Below are 19,093 nucleotides of genomic sequence, written 5' to 3'. Positions count from 1 at the left end.
TACGAAATCAGCACGTTTTGTTGCACTCTGCTGCGCTTTGCTACGATCGAGCCCACGATTTGCATCACGTTCTGTTACGCTTTGTTGCGATCAACACGATTGGCTTCCACGCTCCACCACGTTCCGTTACGTCCTGTTAAGATCTCCCACGACAAAGCCGCTTTGTTGCGATCTCCTGCGATTTGACCTACGATTTGAGACAAATGCCCACGTTTTACGTCACGATTTGAAATTTAAGCAAGAAATAATTCACTTTAGGCTTATTATTCGCAACAATGAACCAGCTGGATATAGACGATCCTGAATTGGCTGTTTTAATTTACGCATATATTGTTGAACGAAAGAAAAGGTCACAGCATACACGTGATATAAATATCGGATTAGAAGTCAGAAGAAGAAATAGAAAGCCTAGGTCATGCTGGGTTAAGCCATGGTTAAGTGTTGAAAGTAGGCTTCAATATGGACATTACACACAACTATTAAACGCCGAACTCCGGTGTCGGGATGTCGGAGCATCTTCAATTTCTTCCGGTTGTGGAGGTGGGGGAGGGGGTGGTGGCGGATGAACATCAACCACAACAGTTCTTGAAGTTTTGGAACCTTTTCGTTTCGCTGGCATGATTAAACGATAGAGTACCAGTAGATAAAGCTGTTATGTATATGCAGCTTGCGTGGAAATCGTGGCTATCGTGAGGAAACGTGTTGGAGCGTGTCAGAGCGTATCAGAACGTGAACGACAATCGGGGATACCGTAGGAGAGCGTGACGCAACGTGGAGCAATAAATGGTAGAAAAGTGTATATCGTAACAGATCGTGGTAGATCGTAGCAGAGCGTGGAGCTATCGTGAGACGTCGCAGCGAAGCGGGATGAAAAAATGTGTCCACGCTGGTCCCGATCTGTTGCGATTGTACTCCACGTTCTGTTACGCTTCGTTACGTTCCGTTACGTTTTGTTACGAAGGCCACGCTATGTCACGATTAGAAAATGAATCGGGGCAATCGTGGTGAAATTTAAGTTTGATTTAAAATCTGTCCCGATGCCCAAGATGTCCCCGATTCAACCACGTTCCGTTACGCTCCCCCACGATCACCCCGATTCGACTCCACGCTCTGTTACGTTCGCCACGATGCTCTGGAATCGGGGACATCGTGGTAATCGTGGCCTAATATAAACCTAGCATTAGCGAATAGCACAAAATTATAAACGAAAAATGGAGACATAATGTGTTGATTACTTCAGAATGGCGCAACTTCAAAGAAACACTCTTCATCTAGTAGCTTTAATGTCTAAGCACACGCATAATTACTATAATAGGATGTTATAACATTGCAACTTTTAGCTCCAGAAAATGTGTTTGTGTACTTTTTCTCCATTCATTGATTTACTTGTTTACATGCGATGAACATTGTATAATGTTTTACGCAATAAACATATCGTATCGTATCGATATGAGTCGGATATGCAAACATGGAATTTTTCAATTGTAATCATTTATGCTTAAAAATTTTTATGTCGGGGGGGGGGGGGTAAACATAAAAGGAAGAACAATAACATAACATAACATAATTTAAAAGGTGCAATTCTAAGTTACTTCATACTCTAGCCGTCCTCAATCTTTTATGCAAAACACATGAGCATTTGTACTGCATCGCATCTTTCTCTACACCTTTAACACGAATTGCATAAATAGTGTATACCTATAACAAATTGCATAAATTAAGACAGAATGTTTATATATTTTATACCATTTTGTTACATATAAAAACAAATAAGATTGTCAAAATCGTGTTATAAACATCAGCAACACAATCCGTTGCCTGGGGCCATAAGTTATGAACCGGGAATTATGAGACCGGATGAGACCGGATTTTACGAGGAGAGACCGGGAAATAGTATCGCCCTGCGCATGCGCAAGAACTTTGGAATCCCACTGTTTTTTCTATTTATATAACCGTTAACTCTCGGGGGCCGATAGTTAAGAAGAGATATTGAAAATGACACGAAAAACTCATTTCTAGGTCGATTTGAACCAAAAAAATTTTGGATTCGTCAGTCAGGAATGCTTATCAACACATAGATGAATTTTATTTTTTTTTCATGGCTAATTTGCCCGATTTGCGGACTGTCGCTTTAACTGCGGGATATACAAGTAGACAAATCAGACCTGTACAAGTGACAACAAGAACGAGCAAACAATTAACTGCTAGACATTAAGAGTATTTGTATTTTATTTGTCAGCCCACAAATCAACGTTTGCGGTCCGTGAACCGTTCAGTACTTAACATTGTTCTAACCACGAATGACAACATTCAAACCAAATATGTACTTGTGGTATTTATTGTTTACTGCAGAATAGGTTTTATTAGGAGTTGGTTAACATATTGTTTTGTGCAATGATTTCAAAACATTAAGTGCCGCAAGCAAAAACACGTTTAATATCTGAAACACCAGAATAAATGAAGCGCAAAATAAATGCTCGTTAACTGGTTAACTTTTTTCCATTTAATTGACGTCATCAGTGGCCGCGTGCATATTGAAGGGGGAATACAAGGCATGATTTGGCAAGTATCTGTTTGACAGATGACGATTGTTAAACACTGTTCACATTGACGAAAGGGGCGTACAATATATTAAAGGTTTGTAATTAAATCAAATAAAATGTTTAAGACCTGTGATTCTTTGATGATGAATGAAAGGTGAATATTTATATAGTAAAGGCAACGTTACACGGTTTTTCTATCGAATTAATGTACAATATTTGAATGTTAATGTATGTAGTTAAGACAATGCAATTTTGAGGCCCCCAAAATATAGAAAATAAATAATAGTAGCATGTTACCATCCTTACTGTATTTAAAATCGAATAGTTAGCATTCTGTATCGGAGTTATTTGATAGTGTTTTACCATCGTCATGCTCATTTCGTTTTTCCATTTTAATGCAATTTGAGAGTCATATAGACGACGTCCAACGTACTTCTTTCAGTAAGGCCTAATAAAAAAAACATTTGGTTCGGGTAACCCGACCCTACCTACGGTATAGGCGCCGACCCTACCGTTTTTATAGTCAGTTTGAATTTTTTTTTGAAAAACTAAAGAAAAAAATAATTCTTTTTTAATATGAAGTATAACCTTAAATGCTTGTACAGAAGATAACCTTAACAACATCTCGCTAGGATAAAATAGGGCATTCTTATATAAACCTAATAAAAAAATATAAGCCTACCTACCCTACCTATTTTTGAAAAGGATGTTACCCTAACCAAACAAAAAAAATTCTAGGCCTAAGAGAAAACGATAAATAGAAAATATTGCTTGAACTTGAATCTGATAGACACCAATTCCAACAAAAATTCAACACCTTTACTGCGTTTATTTATATACAGATACAAAAATCGTGACACGAAATAGCATTACAAGCAATTCCGTTATTGATACAAAATATGACAACATTGTAGTGGTTAATGAAAAAGCACAGCTCAACAAACCCAAAATAAATATTTGTATGTGTGTATCCAATTCAAACTCTACTTTAAAAAGGAGTAAAATAGTTTATGTACATGTGCGTGCAATCGTTCGATACATTTTTACGAGCAAATATAATTATCACCACTTAATCGCACATGTGTTCGACATTCTTCATACATCAAATTATTTCTAAAATGGTTTTGTCACCTTCTTAGTGTCCATACTTTCATGTTTTTAATATTTACGTTCGTACACTAACGCAAGCGTTAATAAATAATTGGTATGTTTATCAAGAATTGTTAGGTACCGCCTTGGAACGGTCAGTAAAATGTAAATTTACTGTGGGTTTAAACCAGTTTATGTGCACAAACCTCACTCTTATCCCAACAATTCTTAATAAAGATAAAACGCAAAAGGTAAATCTTATCAAAGTATGCATTAACTTAAAACGAATTAACTTACACCTGATGTAACCGTCGTAATTCTGTAATATTTTATACCGAGATATATCATTCAAATTTAGTTTTGACCGAAACTAATTCGCTGCCAATGAGCAGGAACGGACTTGCCAATATGCCAGTTAAAAGTGTATGCACAATTAGTTTACTGACAGTTAAATCAATATTAAATTAAACACACATCAGTGGCTAGTGGCAGGAGAGATCATTATTATTGACATGCTTTATTTCAAATGAGGTTTCAAAACAGGTTTATATCTTTGATATTTGAGTGCGTTGGAATGAAAAAGTGTTGTTTTTTTTAACTTAGGGCCTTCCTCTGTGCAAAAGTTGTTTGAAGGACCAAAATATAAAAACAAATCATTTTTATTTAGTTTTAATCAATATTAAGCAAGCATAAAACATAAATCCCTTCTTACATGTGTAGGTGTAATAAGGAGTTAATCAAATTTTACGAAAAAAAGTTTTTATCAGAGTTCCAATAAAAAGCATTTGCAAAAGTTTTTTCGTTTAAAAATAGTCAACACTAACTTTAAAAATGCTTGTAGCTTTGTGGTGATAACAGGTAATTTAAGAAAGACATGTTCATGTTTATAACCTGGAAATGATTTTTTATTCCCTGTTTTTCAATATTTTATTGATTTTCTTTCTAATTTGAAAATATATCATCAAGATACCCTACGACTTTGTTTATTGGGTAGACTGGAGCATTTTTGACAAAAATAAACCTTTATTGTCGAAATTATGCAAATGCTTTTTGATCCAAAATCTGATTAAATATTTTTCGTTAAAGTCGGTCAACATCTTCTTAACGCAAAACATGTCGCGAAGAATGTATGTTTTACTACAAAAAAAAATGATCCTCAAAAATAAATAAAATATAAACTTTTAAACATTTTAATTTGTTGCCTTCCCCACCCACTTTTGTACTATGGAATGCCCTTAAGCGTACATATTACACACACACACACACGCACACGCACACGCACCCCCACCCCCCCTACCCCACAGCACACACATTTTGTACAACCACACTTCTAAGGACACGAGAAAGGGTCGGGTGTTTTACATCAATACCAACTCATCGTTGTAATTAAACGTCGAGCTAACCGCCTTGGCAGATCAGGGGAAAAAATCAATGGAAAACTAATGAAAAAACACGTCTATGCACAATTGAGGTACCGCTTAGGACCGGCAAATTAAATAACATAGAAATTCAATTTTCACGAGGATTCATTGTCAAACGTTCACCTACATCTATTGAAATATACACATTAAATATTTAAGCTTTAAAGTCCAGCATCAGACGGAATTCGGATCATGAGCGCCAAACTACCAGAAAACAAGTGACACAAATACCAAAATAGTTACAAGGTCAAGAACTCCACTCGTTAGTATCCACTTTTTTTCTTCTTTTTACCATTTTTGGACCATAAAAACATATTGGGAAATACCTTTAGATATCAGGGATTAAAAATTTCATTTATATTAATGAATCAAATCATTATGCTTATTGAAGAACATGGAAGTAACTTTTGTAAACTTATGGTTTTTAACTCTTTGTTAAGGATCGCATGATTTGTTGAGCAAAGACGGTTTCATACGTTTCACAGAACAATGACCCTTCATTATCCATTACAATGCATTATAACGTGCGATTTTATTATTACGAGTGTAATTAACAACAAACGTATGAAAAACGACTACATGTGTTATATATTGAAAACTTGACACCCCACTCCCAGAGACCATCCAGAATGAATTGATTTTCCCAAACCGTATTTGAAAAACTACAGAAACAAGCTCAGTAGCCAAAAGTTTAAACATAAACACCGTTTAATGGCACAGTGTAAACGCCAAGGACATAGAACACAAAAACAAAAATCACAAACAAGAAACTTGAAACACCACAAAACTCAAGCCTAAAATTTTTTCCCATCATCAAAATCAGCATGAAGAACTTAAATGATCTCGTTACTGCTGCTACTTCTTTAGATCATTAAAACGCAGAGCTGAAAACTTTTATTATTTTGTATTTGACTATGAATGAAGATTAAACGAATTTTGCGTTTAGAATATTGATTTAAAAGCCCTAACAATTTAACAAGTAGCACAGCACCTGCATACTATAGTTTTGTGTTGTTACATTTAATGAGCTTGGAATATATTTCGGAAATTAACGAACTAATCATCTAAGGTCTTCAGAAACACAACTGATGGTTGACGACATAATTTTGATAGATGCTTTTTAGTTTGGGAGTTTATTTATGCATTCAGACTTCAAACAATTTTTCTTTTTTCCAATTTGATGCTTGAATGTCGAATTAATGATCGCTGATCACATCTATTCAATCTCTTTGCATGTGGTGTAAGTTGGTTTTGGCGATGGTAAATACATTAACCACAAGAATGGTTTTATGACTGAATTAGACAAACATACATTCAACTCCATAAATTCGATGACAATGTGTCTTAATCTTGACATTTTTATCAATAGTTATCGAGTTCTATACAATTAAAAAAACATATTTAAGAAAATAATTTCATCGAAACAATTCAAAAATATAGATATCAATCATTGTAAATACCACGCATTAACGCATGCATTTCAACATTAACCATTTTTGTATTGAGATTAATTAGATGTGTGATGAAATTGCTGATTTGATTTTAAACGAATTATTTCACTTACATATGAGGTTTACATAAAAAAATGAATGTTTATTTAAGGATTTAAATGATTTTGGTTGAAGAAAAATATATTTAAAAAAACAACACATATGATCATTGAAATGGGCGGTATCTAGACACTTCATAAGAAGGAGTGAAACTTTGCAACTAAAGAAACTATATATTTTCATTTTTAAACATAGTAAACAATACTCATATAAACGTGAGTTATTTTCGAAAATCATTGGAACATCGATATTCGAGTAAGTAACTTTAGTTTTTAAAGTAATTATTATTCAATGATATCGTATCCTAGTTTCTAATTTAACAAATCATATACTTTATTGTTGACCCTAGCACAGATGTATTCCTTTTGAAGTAATCAATATATTTTTTTTTATTTTTTTAATGTATGTATTTTTTAATTCTGCATTCTTGTATACCAATATTGAATTTATGTAAATCAAACCGTTTACAATACCAGTTAATACTCGAAGAAACCGAACAATCATTTTTGTAAAACTTATATATAATTTTTTTTAGTTTCTATAAGATGATGGCTCCATCATTTGTTGTGCACATCCTGTGTGTACTTTGGATGGCAAGAGTGACTCCCGGTCAAGAGTACACCGCTGTATGTGACGAAGAGACCATGAAACTTCGAGTAGGGTATAAGGAACACCCGACAGACTGTAGCAAATATATCCAGTGCATGCAAAACAAAGAGGGTCAGTATGTTGGCTTTGTGAGAGATTGTGGTTATGGAACATATTGGAACCCAACTGTTCTGACCTGTATCTTAGCAACAGACACTGTCTGCAAACATGATTTGTGTTATCAACAACCAGATGGAAAGAGAAGAAATGGACTTGGAAATTGTAGAGGTTTCTATGAGTGCCGAGGAAGTTCGTCCATACCAATGTGTTGTCCTTTTGGGCAGTATTTTCATGAAAGTCTTGAATGTGTGAATACTACGGTTGACATCAAATGTAATCAACGTTGTATGGACACCATTGTGTTCAATCAAACAAATGAACAAATTGATGATTTTGTGGGAGATTCAGTGAGTCTACCGTTTCATAGCCAAACGGAAACAATGCTTACAGGTGTTTCAGTTATTTCGGATATTAATCAAAAAACACCTGCAGACCAACTAGTAAAAGGCGATGTCAATTCAGATACAGGCGGCCTCAAAGTAAAGCCTATTGTAAGCAGAGTTAACCCTAGTCAAGCTGCAGGATCGGTCTGTGATAAAAGCGCCGTACCTAATAACCCTGGCATATATAAACAAACGCTTTATGGCGGAGACTGGATTATGGAACGAAGTTGTCCGGCAGGAACAATGTTTGTACAAGCTGTCTGCAATTGCCTTAACATCGTGGATTTAACTGAAATACTTGCACTAACTCGGAGTGTTAACAATAAGACCCAAACAACGATGTGTTCGCCGATAATCCACCTACCGTTTACGCTAGACCACAAAGATCAGTCCGGTAACGCGTATGAAATTATCAATCACAATGTAACAGTACGAAATGGTAAGGCCATTTTCCACGGATACGAAAACTTTCTTACTATTTCAAACTTTTCAAGCGTGGATATAACAACGAGTTTAGTGATAAAGGTAATTTACAGTTCGGACCATGAGTCGATCCCCAAGAATCAGTTGATGTCAATATTCTCGAATTATGGATGCAACGAAGCGCCAAGCATTTACATGTACGAAAATGTACAATACATTTTCAGTGGTGTTGGTTTACAAACAGATGCAAACAAGTCAAAATACACACATGTTCGTCAACGTCCTCCTCCACCAGGCGGGAAAACATCCACAAAAGAGGTTTTTTACATGTTCCATGATAGGAAATTCACTCTTAAGAATGGAGATACATCCAATTCTGTCCCTGCTGAAGGAAATTTCAACAAGATAGCATGCCCACTCAAAATTGGTCATGGCGCAAATATAACGCCGTTTAAAGGAGAAATCGACGAATTTACTGTTTATGTGTGCTAAAACGTTTTAAGTGTGGACTAAATTGATTGTTTGACGTTAGATCTAGTTTCTCGGCAACTGTTTATGTACATGGACATAGATTGTGCCGTTTTTGTGGAAGAAATATTTGTTTCATGTTTGACAGTCACTTCCAAAATTTTAAAAATAACCCCAATGATAATTCTGAATTTATCTTAAATCTAATCTTCCGACTGAGTGAACCAATAGCCTACAGTGTGTGTAAACCATGTGATAAATTACGTCATATGTGTTATGTCGGAAGGCAGCATTTAGCTTTAAATAAAGACTTAAATCAAAGGTAACATTTCTTTTACTACACCGCCTTCGTTTTATTACCGAAGTTTGATAAGGTGCTTAGTTTCATCAAACACGTCGACAAACCTGTTTCCAAAATAATGTGTGACAGTGCTCCGTCAGACAGCCGTATTTTGAAAAGGTTTGTTGAAGTGTTTTAAGAAACTAATCTCTCAATCAAACTCTGGTTTAAGACCCGGGGGAGTTTCCGTTGGCGGCGCAGACTGTGCTATGTTTCATTTAAAATGGTGAAGAAATAGTGAAGTTATCTTTGTTTAAAGTCTTCATTCCAAGCAAAATTGTGCCTTCCGACGTAGCATTTATGACGAAATTTATCACATGGTACACACTGACCTAGTGTTGTTTATTTCTTGTTCCTTTGGATTCTCTGAATGTATATAATCGCAGTAAATTGAATAATACTGTATCGTCATTTCGCTTTGAGAGTGTTGCACGTGTCAGTCTTACTGTTTTCACATGTTTGCTGTATGTGTACTTAATCTCTCCTCCAGATTTCTTTTGAAGTACACTGCTAGTTTCAATTAATGTATTTACATGTAAGTTCAATTGTAAGGACGTCTGAAAGTTGATATGAATCTCCCTCGAGTCCGTTTCTCGGATGAAACCACTTACTATTGTCTTTTTTGGGAGGCCATGAAGAAGTGCTACTGGTTTGGATCGAACCCACGGCCTCTTGAGTTAAGTCGGACACCTACATCATTATCTCTGATTTGCAGGTATGATATTTTTAAAAATTGCAAATCCACACCTAGCTTAGACGGTATCATCAAGTCCGATTATTGGCATGGATGTGCTAGCACGAGCGCTACAGACACTAGCGCTCTTTTGTTTGTTCAGGTAAAAAGGGGCAAATTTCAAAACTATAAAAGCCAGTGTTCTGTGCATTGCTATATATGTGCATATTATATTTTGAAAAAAATAAATCGTTTGAATATCTGACTTTTTGCGTAAAGATTGTACACGCTGACTGAGCCGGTGACAACTCCGCTAAGGCCATAACATTGACTCGATTTCCTCCTCCAACAACAGAGGTGATATAATTAATACTAACACAGTTAACTGCGGGATATACAAGTAGACAAATCAGACCTGTACAAGTGACAACAAGAACGAGCAAACAATTAACTGCTAGACATTAAGAGTATTTGTATTTTATTTGTCAGCCCACAAATCAACGTTTGCGGTCCGTGAACCGTTAAGTATTTAACATTGTTCTAACCACGAATGACAACATTCAAACCAAATATGTACTTGTGGTATTTATTGCTTACTGAAGAGTGCGTTTTATTAGGAGTTGGTTAACATATTGTTTTGTGCAATGATTTCAAAACATTAAGTGCCGCAGGCAAAGACACGTTTAATATATGAAACACCAGAATGAATGAAGCGCAAAATAAATGCTCGTTAACTGGTTAACTTTTTTCCATTTAATTGACGTCATCAGTGGCCGCGTGCATATTGAAGGGGGAATACAAGGCATGATTTGGCAAGTATCTGTTTGACAGATGACGATTGTTAAACACGGTTCACATTGACGAAAGGGGCGTACAATATATATTAAAGGTTTGTAATTAAATCAAATAAAATGTTTAAGACCTGTGATTCTTTGATGATGAATGAAAGGTGAATATTTATATAGTAAAGGCAACGTTACACGGTTTTCCATTTCAATGCAATTTGAGAGTCATATAGACGACGTCCAACGTACTTCTTTCAGTAAGGCCCAATAAAAAAAACATTTGGTTCGGGTAACTCGACCCTACCTACGGCATAGGCGCCGACCCTACCGTTTTTATAGTCAGTTTGAATTTTTTTTTTTTTAAACTAAAGAAAAAAATAACTTATTTTTTAATATGAAGTATAACCTTAAATGCTTGTACAGAAGATAACCTTAACAACATCTCGCTAGGATAAAAAAGGACATTCTTATATAAACCTGATAAAAAAATATAAGCCTACCTACCCTACCTATTTTTGAAAAGGATATTACCCTAACCAAACAAAAAAAATTCTAGGCCTAAGAGAAAACGATAAATAGAAAATATTGCTTGAACTTGAATCTGATAGACACCAATTCCAACAAAAATTCAACACCTTTACTGCGTTTATTTATATACAGATACAAAAATCGTGACACGACATAGCATCACAAGCAATTCCGTTACTGATACAAAATATGACAACATTGTAGTGGTTAATGAAAAAGCACAGCTCAACATACCCAAAATAAATATTTGTATGTGTGTATCCAATTCAAACTCTACTTTAAAAAGGAGTAAAATTGTTTATGTACATGTGCGTGCAATCGTTCGATGCATTTTTACGAGCAAATATAATTATCATCACTTAATCGCACATGTGTTCGACATTCTTCATGCATCAAATTATTTCTGAAATGGTTTTGTCACCTTCTTAGTGTCCATACTTTCATGTTTTTAATATTTACGTTCGTACACTAACGCAAGCGAGAGTAAGATGACAGAGAACTAGGTGGACCCTGTGTTGTATTAATTATGAAACGATCGGGACACGTTGCTATGGTAGTTCGATACCCTGACTTGAGTTTTTCATATAGGAAAGAGCATTGTCACCTGCGGATCTTTCGGCAAAAGCTTCTATGCGACTGTCATATATCAGTTTATTAAGGAAATTGTTAGTAATAGGGTATTCCAAAAACTTTTCATCTTTTATAATTGTTTGTTTCGGAGAGGGGTGGGGGTTACCTTGACCAAAACACAGGTTTAAATTTATGATGAGTGAAATAAATTAAGATGAATTAAGATAACGAACCTTTTAATTAATACACCCTTTTTGCTTTCTTCTTTGCTACCGGCTCCAGTTCGATGCCCCTCACACACATTTGTGATCGTCGATGCCCCTCACACACACTTGTGATCGTCGATGCCCCTCACACACATTTGTGATCGTCGATGCCCCTCACACACACTTGTGATCGTCGATGCCCCTCACACACACTTGTGATCGTCGATGCCCCTCACACACACACTTGTGATCGTCGATGCCCCTCACACACATTTGTGATCGTCGATGACGTAGACAGTCGTTCTTACGCCAGATTATCAAATATGTGTTGTTGTCCCATAAGCTTTGATGAACACATTTATTTTCCAAATAATAAAATTCAATGTACAAAACAAACTAAATTAAACAGCGCACCAATTTATATAAATAGATGTGACCAAATTATATTATTCGTCATTTACTTAATAAAATATTCAATAATTCAAAAGTGTAAATAAACAAATTTTGATTTATAGTCAATTAAAAAGGGTTGGCCAAATTAGTTTTCAATATCTTCATGGTATTTCATCCCTCCAAATGTCAGAGATCAGTATGATTGGCTTGTAGACGCTGAAGGGTTTTGGCATCTAAATTTATGCGAAACGCTACAGAAACAAGCTCAGTAGCAAAAAGTTTAAACATAAACCCGGGTTAAAGCTGCACTCTCAGAGATTGAACGGGAAGTTCGGATAAAAAAGTTAGAACGTTTAATTTGGTTTAATTTAAATTCAACAGATGATATATCATCTTATTTATGTTCGAGCATGTGTTTACGTATGTTTTGATTTTGTACGAAAATTATGCTTCAAAAATAAATATTTGAAAAACGGGAATCACTATTTTCCTGATATTACAATTAACACTTTACTCTATAACGATGGCTGTTGTTTATCAATTTCAAACAATTTCTGTATAAAGTGCAATGGCATTTCATTATCGAAATCGTGAACTTTTCTTCAATATTCAAGTGTTGTCATTGGTTGCAATCATTTTAATGGGTGGGACATAATAACTACGGATCTCTTTTTTCAATGACATTCTTGGCAATCTTACAATATAATGTAAATGATGAAAACTGCAATTAATCAGAAAAATGAGCAACGTTCATTTAATTGATTTAATTAAGATTTTGATTTCATGATGAACGGAACATTTCACAAACTATTAAGTGACGACAATGATGACTTATATTGGAAATTTTAATCGTTTGTAAAAATCAAGCATCAATTCAACAAACATGAATTCAAGTAAAGGAAACTGAAATAAAAACATAACTTAACGAAGAACAAGAAGAGTGCATCAGATTAAGAAGGGTTGATGTAGAAGAAATAAAGATTTTTGAAGAGTCTTACTAGTCAAAGAGAACAAGAGAAAACACAACGTTTTTCATCTGTTGGTATACACTTATACCGTGCCAAGGCGGTACCTAACAATCCTTGATAAACATACTTATTTTTGTATATATAGTATGTATGCATAGTGCTGTTTGTGTATTTTGTGCTGTTCATCCATGTTTCTTGTTTGTGATTTTTTTTGTTTTTATGTTCTATGTCTTTGGCGTGTACCCAGTGCCATTAAACCGGGTTAATGTTTAAACTTGTTGCTACTGATCGAGCTTGTTTCTGTTATTTTTCACATTAGTATTAGTGTTAAAAATAACTTTGATTCTCCAACTTGGTGCATTGACAAAATTAATTGACACATTCGCATTCAATTATAGAAAACGCATTTGCGATAGAAAAGTAATTTAACACGATATTACAAATATATTCTTCCATTCTGTTATTACACTCAACACATTGTACATGCGAAAAGAGGTAGACATTACATATTATAATAGGATATAATTATAATACCAAAACAGCAACTAATGAACCTGGTGTTTTAAATACAACAGCTATGAATTTGCTTGTTTCGATTAGCTTTTGACAGTCATTCTCACACGTTATCATTTGGTAGTATATAATAGTAACATTATTTTTATGAAAAGCTGGTAATTTTTTCCTTCTTTCATTTGCAAAGTGGGTGCATTTCAAAAATAGTGCAATTCATCGCCAATGTCATTCAAGTACATTTTCTTTAGATACCATGCCAGCGACCAGCGGGCGAATAACTATTACAAAGCCTTAAATTTATGAGCGGCCTGATGAACATTTCCAGAATTAAATTATAAAAATATCCAATCTTATTATTTGTTTTGTAAATCCTTTAATGGTAACATTTTGGAGACTTCATTTACAGTACTATTCCAGGAGATCTTATATTGATCCTTTAGCGAATTTTCAACAAGATATAACAAACAAATCTTTTGGTTTTGACAAATAAAACTTAGTCCACTTTCATAAAAATATGCTTAACATCACTAACCACAGATAATGCCTACAATTTCTAATTGACTCACTATAAAGTAGTTTATTCAATACCGACGATAAATTGAAGTTGTTGTGAGTAAGCTCATACCTGAATCCTATAATAAGTTTCTAAAAAGTAGTACTAAGTCGAAATCTACCTAAGTCGCCATACAGCATAACATGATGTGTGCCTTATTTTCATAATATCAGTTTTGTTTTGTTTTCAATTGTGCTATGTTCTCCAAATCCCCAAACTTCACAACCAAGTTACACAATTTCTGCAACAGATTTATCAAACAATTTCAATTGACAATCAATTTGTAAATCTAATACAATACCTTATACAGCAACATTCAACACATGTATAGCCTTCAGTGTAAACAGAATTGTACCCACAAACATGTGAAACACCTCAATATTGATAACATGAAACATTTCTACATCGACTTAGAGCTTCCATTGTTACTAAAATTGTACGCATGCGCAGAAGTATTTTCTTATCCTTTTAAATCAATGGTCAACCTTAAGTCGGTGATAGCAAAGACGCATTCGCAGTATCATTTTACAGGGTTGCAGTAGCTAAATATACTGTGATTATACACTGAGATACTTTAAAAACGCAGAAAAAATGTTTTTCTAGTCATATTTCAGTGTATAGCTGTAAGAATGTGGAGAAATTAGCTATCAGATATATTGTAAAGTCAAGATATAGATTAAAGTCCTCTTATTCGTTTCAGCATGATTAATTTGTCATTTCTTACACTTTGCTTCGCAATGCAGTAAAGTCATATGGCTCTAAAAATAAAATATTAAATATATATTCTACTTTTAAGGCCGTGTGTATGTGTTTCTTTATATACCAACAGTAATGCATAGACAATATGCCGTGACGAAGGAAACTTTAATGGAGACATTCATTTTAAACAACTTTGTAGTATACTACATGTACTTACCTTAAGGTACAAAACATATTTCCTTTTTTATATCAATGCAGCATAAAACCAATTACATACATGTATTTATATTCCACAAGTCGAACTCTTTTAAGCTTAAAATAAATCCGTTTGATAAAAATGAAAAACAAAAAAAATAAATAAATTAATTCAATAATAAATTACGATAGTGTTAGGTTTAAATATCAGGGTTACAAAGGTAGATGGCAAGTTCGTTGATTTCACCCTCAAAATTAAGGCTTCCGTCAGCGTACCCGATATGGAGCGCGCACTGGATGTTTCTAAGATGACCGTTTGCTGGGATTTCTGTCGTAGCTTTTCCAAGACTTACGCGCAATTTTTCATTGTGGAACTTGTACACTAACTCTTTCTCCAGCCGGGCGTTCAATGGCGCTTGGTATAGCTTTGTTGCTTGCCGAAAATTATCGTTCGTACCAACCGCTGCGTGTACATATAGACGGTCCTCCGTTGAAATTAAAGATGGTTCAACCTTACAGTCGAAATTTGAGAACAAAGCTCGCTGCATGCCAGCTGGGATAACACGGTGGTTGGATTTGTATTTCATTTTGATAATGAAGGTTTTAGCGATATCCATGTTGGTAAACCTCGGAATAATAAGACGGCTGCTGTTTCCATTGAACTTAGCAACACCGTTTTCGACTACAACACCGTAATTTTCAACATGATTATGGTGGACAGATACGTCTTTGTGGTCTTAGGTAAATGTGAGAAGCACTTCCGGTGCCTTAATATTGCTTGTTCCCTCCATATGACCACAGTTACAGGTCTGAGGCAGGAAGACGGTCCCAGCTGAGCAGTTCATGGTTTGAACGATTGCTCCACCATACAGGATCCAGTGAAACATCTCTGGGTGACCGAACACTGGCCTCTTATCACATTCAACCGCAGGGGCAGCCTCTGTCGTGGTTATTACATCGGAATCAGAGTTAGATTCTGTTTCGTTACTTGGCAGAGGGGCTTCTGTAACATATTTGCTGTTATAACAAACATCCGTACACTCTTTGTCTTCATTAGCAACGCATCCTTTTATTGAATCATACTTTTGACCTGAGGGGCAGCACTTCGCAACAGACTTTCCATTCAGACATACATAATATCCCCTGCAGTTTCCCTCGGCTTTTCTTTGTTTACCATTCATATCTGTAGCACAAAGATCATTTTCGCAAACTGTTTGTTCGGCACTAGCACAGTTAAGTATACTCTTGCTAAAGAATGTTCCAAAACTACACGGTCTCACCCTAGCAATAACATTGTGGTGAATGTCTTTTTCACATTGTATATACTTTGTACAATCGTACGGGTGGTTGTTAAACCCTGCACCGTTGTCTAATTGTCGCTCGCCACAGAGATAGTTAAATTCATCCTGTCCAATCGTCGTTGATACAGCCAAACATATTACCAAAAGCGTGTTTATTATCATTTTTGCTGCCCAATTCTGAAATACAACGAATGATAAACTAGTTTAATATCACGTATGACAAAGACGATTTTCAAACCTGAGTAGCATGAACTCTTTGCACTCCAACCAAAAAGGGTAGGAAAAAGCAACTGCACTTGTCTGTACATAAACGTATATCTTTAAAGTGTAAATGAACATTAAATGTTTTGGGTGAATGTTGCTAAAATTGTACATCCAATAAACAAAAAAGACAATAATGGAACAAAGAAGTCAGTGTACCTTATCTCGAGTCGTCCTTTATGGCTCTACTTTGTTAACTCGTCTGTTTCGATTGTTTATAGATATACTTTATCAAGGGCTTATATATACAAGGGCTTATATATACAAAAAAACGGGGAGTTTTAGAAGATAGTCCGAAACATTGCGTAAATGTTCCTTAAACATAACACGCCCTCGGCGTTAAAATCTAATCAAAACAACAACATAATGTAAAGACAATTTAGCCTACTGGTTTTACACCATTTCAACACACCTTCAGCGAACAGATTAATAACTTCGGAGAATAATACAAATGCGATGTGTTTAATAAATGTTTATTGCATTGTGCATTAGCTTGTTTACATTATTTAATCGCCAATGCTTGTCATTAATAAAAACGTGATCGATGTTAGAAGATACCACATATCAAGTAAGTAGGATAGACACTCCGTATACCTGGAAACGTTTCCACGTTATCGATCGTATGTTTTTCTCGAAAAGAACACTAAATGTGCAATATACTGCAGATCACAAACAATATATATACAGTACCTGTCATAAAATAAAACGTTTTTATTTGCGTGTTTAATCAATTTTATGGATTAATTTAAAACGCTACACGCATGTGTTGTTATTTCGTTTAATTCACCCTCATGTTTCCATACTAATGGCGGATTCGTGGTCTAGTGGTAATATACTTGACTGTCAATCCAGAGGTCGTCGGTTGGCTTCCTTCTCGCACCATTCAACAAACTGCTGTTCGTCTTCCGGCAGGGACGTTTAATGGAGGTCTCGCAGACAGGTGATCGCTAAAGAACCAGGGTTACATAATTTCTGTGCAATATGTTCCATAAACAAAGTATGACTGACAATCTAATCGGAACACCCGAGTTCGAGTATATATAAACTTCGGTATTCATCAACATTAAATCATTGTTGTGTACTTAAACGACAGGCGCCATTCAAAGGAACATGAACGGCGCCGTTGTTTTCGTCAAGAAATTTGTCGAACATAAATTTTAAAAAATTGCAAAAGCTCGATCCATACCTTATTAAGAGACAATTTATAAAAACAAATTCCAATTTGACAAAAGTTGAATGAACACTGAGATGATATCCAGTTAAAATCAAGTTATAACAATTTCCATTTTGTTTTTTATTTAAACTAAACTGGGCGCTAATTGTCGTTTTTGCAATAGTTAAAGGCTGAACATGATTGTTAGCAATATTTGTGTCATTATATCATATGTTGTCTCTACTCATGAAACTCTTTCAAATGATACCAAAATAGCATGGGGTTGACAAGCAAAAACATGTGTCAGATCCCTTATACGAGGTATTGATTTTAGCGTGCTATGCAATTGTGTTTATGTTCGCAGGATACCCATTGACGCACGACGAGTTTCCGAATGTAGAAACAAAAGGATTCATACTTTGAAAGACGTGCATCAACATTCAAAACAATAAACCAGGGCAACCTTTTATGAGTATGAACCTGGGATTATATTTTTAGAGGGTCGTTCGTCTGCATTTGCTCGTCAGCGGTAGTTTGCACAATGTTAGGGAGCTATGGATGTACCAACTGTATGCATTTTTTTCGGAATGGCATCCCATAGTCAACATTGCTTTAGTCAAACAAATGTTTCTTAAAATGAACCATTTACACAAAATCAGTAACCTAAACTTGAATGATAAAAATCATCTCATTAATTACGAGATGTCACAGGGTAATAGTGAAATATAATATAGCATTTTAACTGGCTGCACTGGCGTTCTCAAAGAATTTCAGATATATAAGTGAAGACCAGTAATCTCCCGTTAGGGGCTAAACACCTCTATCAGGTCATGTCGGATTATAAGACACAAATCACTGTATTGACAGTTATTCCGAGAGATTGTCCTTGATGGCTTTCCTTGGGCATTTTTGGTCATTCTTTAAATGGCTGGATGGATACTTAACTACTTCAGTGTTTTCGATCCACTTTGACGAATATCTTACCCAGCAAGCTTTACAGCGTCCTGAGATTTTTTTTGTTAACGCTCATGCACCATATATGTCACCGGATGCGTCCGAGTTCTTTGTAAGTCGAGACATGGTTTTGCACTGTCTGCTGTTCAATGCGACATGCTTAATGCAGCCTTGCAAATTTGGCCTGATTGGCCAAATAAAGGCAAAGTGGCGCGATGCGGTAAAGGCCTGGCAGGGTCTAAACATTGGCATTTTTCTACCAAAGCCAACTTTCCAACTTTATTTAAGCATGTCTTGTCATCTTTTACTACTCTCTAGAACAGCTTTTCTTTTTTCAAAATATCCTTTCCCTTTGACTATAATCAGGGTACTGGCCTGCTCTGCTTAGGCCCATCTGCACTTCCTCCGAAAGATGC

At 35.3% G+C, this 19,093-nt stretch overlaps 2 protein-coding genes across 2 annotated transcripts; one reads left to right on the top strand and one right to left on the bottom strand.

The window, feature by feature from the left end:
- Positions 1 to 6,697: 6,697 nt before the first annotated feature.
- On the top strand, positions 6,698 to 9,863 carry LOC128242493 (protein PIF-like). The gene is made up of 2 exons (XM_052959655.1): positions 6,698 to 6,858; positions 7,139 to 9,863. Exon 2 carries the CDS (start codon positions 7,149 to 7,151, stop codon positions 8,607 to 8,609), a length of 1,461 nt encoding a protein of 486 aa, XP_052815615.1. The 5' UTR covers positions 6,698 to 6,858; positions 7,139 to 7,148; the 3' UTR covers positions 8,610 to 9,863.
- Positions 9,864 to 13,495: 3,632 nt separating this feature from the next.
- LOC128242504 (protein PIF-like) lies at positions 13,496 to 16,952 on the bottom strand. Its single transcript, XM_052959673.1, is given in 2 exon segments — positions 13,496 to 16,486; positions 16,730 to 16,952. A coding segment is annotated over 1 exon segment (1,263 nt). The 5' UTR covers positions 16,472 to 16,486; positions 16,730 to 16,952; the 3' UTR covers positions 13,496 to 15,208.
- Positions 16,953 to 19,093: the final 2,141 nt, after the last annotated feature.

This window comes from Mya arenaria, chromosome 8 (assembly GCF_026914265.1).
Source record: "Mya arenaria isolate MELC-2E11 chromosome 8, ASM2691426v1".
NCBI classification, from domain to species: Eukaryota; Metazoa; Mollusca; class Bivalvia; order Myida; family Myidae; genus Mya; species Mya arenaria.
The sequence above is the reverse complement of the archived record's forward strand: the minus strand, read 5'-3'. Positions and strand labels throughout refer to the sequence as shown.

What these genes read in the sequence shown, in the direction of transcription:
- LOC128242493 (XM_052959655.1), top strand. Translation starts at nt 7,149, where the DNA reads ATGATGGCTCCATCATTTGTTGTGCACATCCTGTGTGTACTTTGGATG.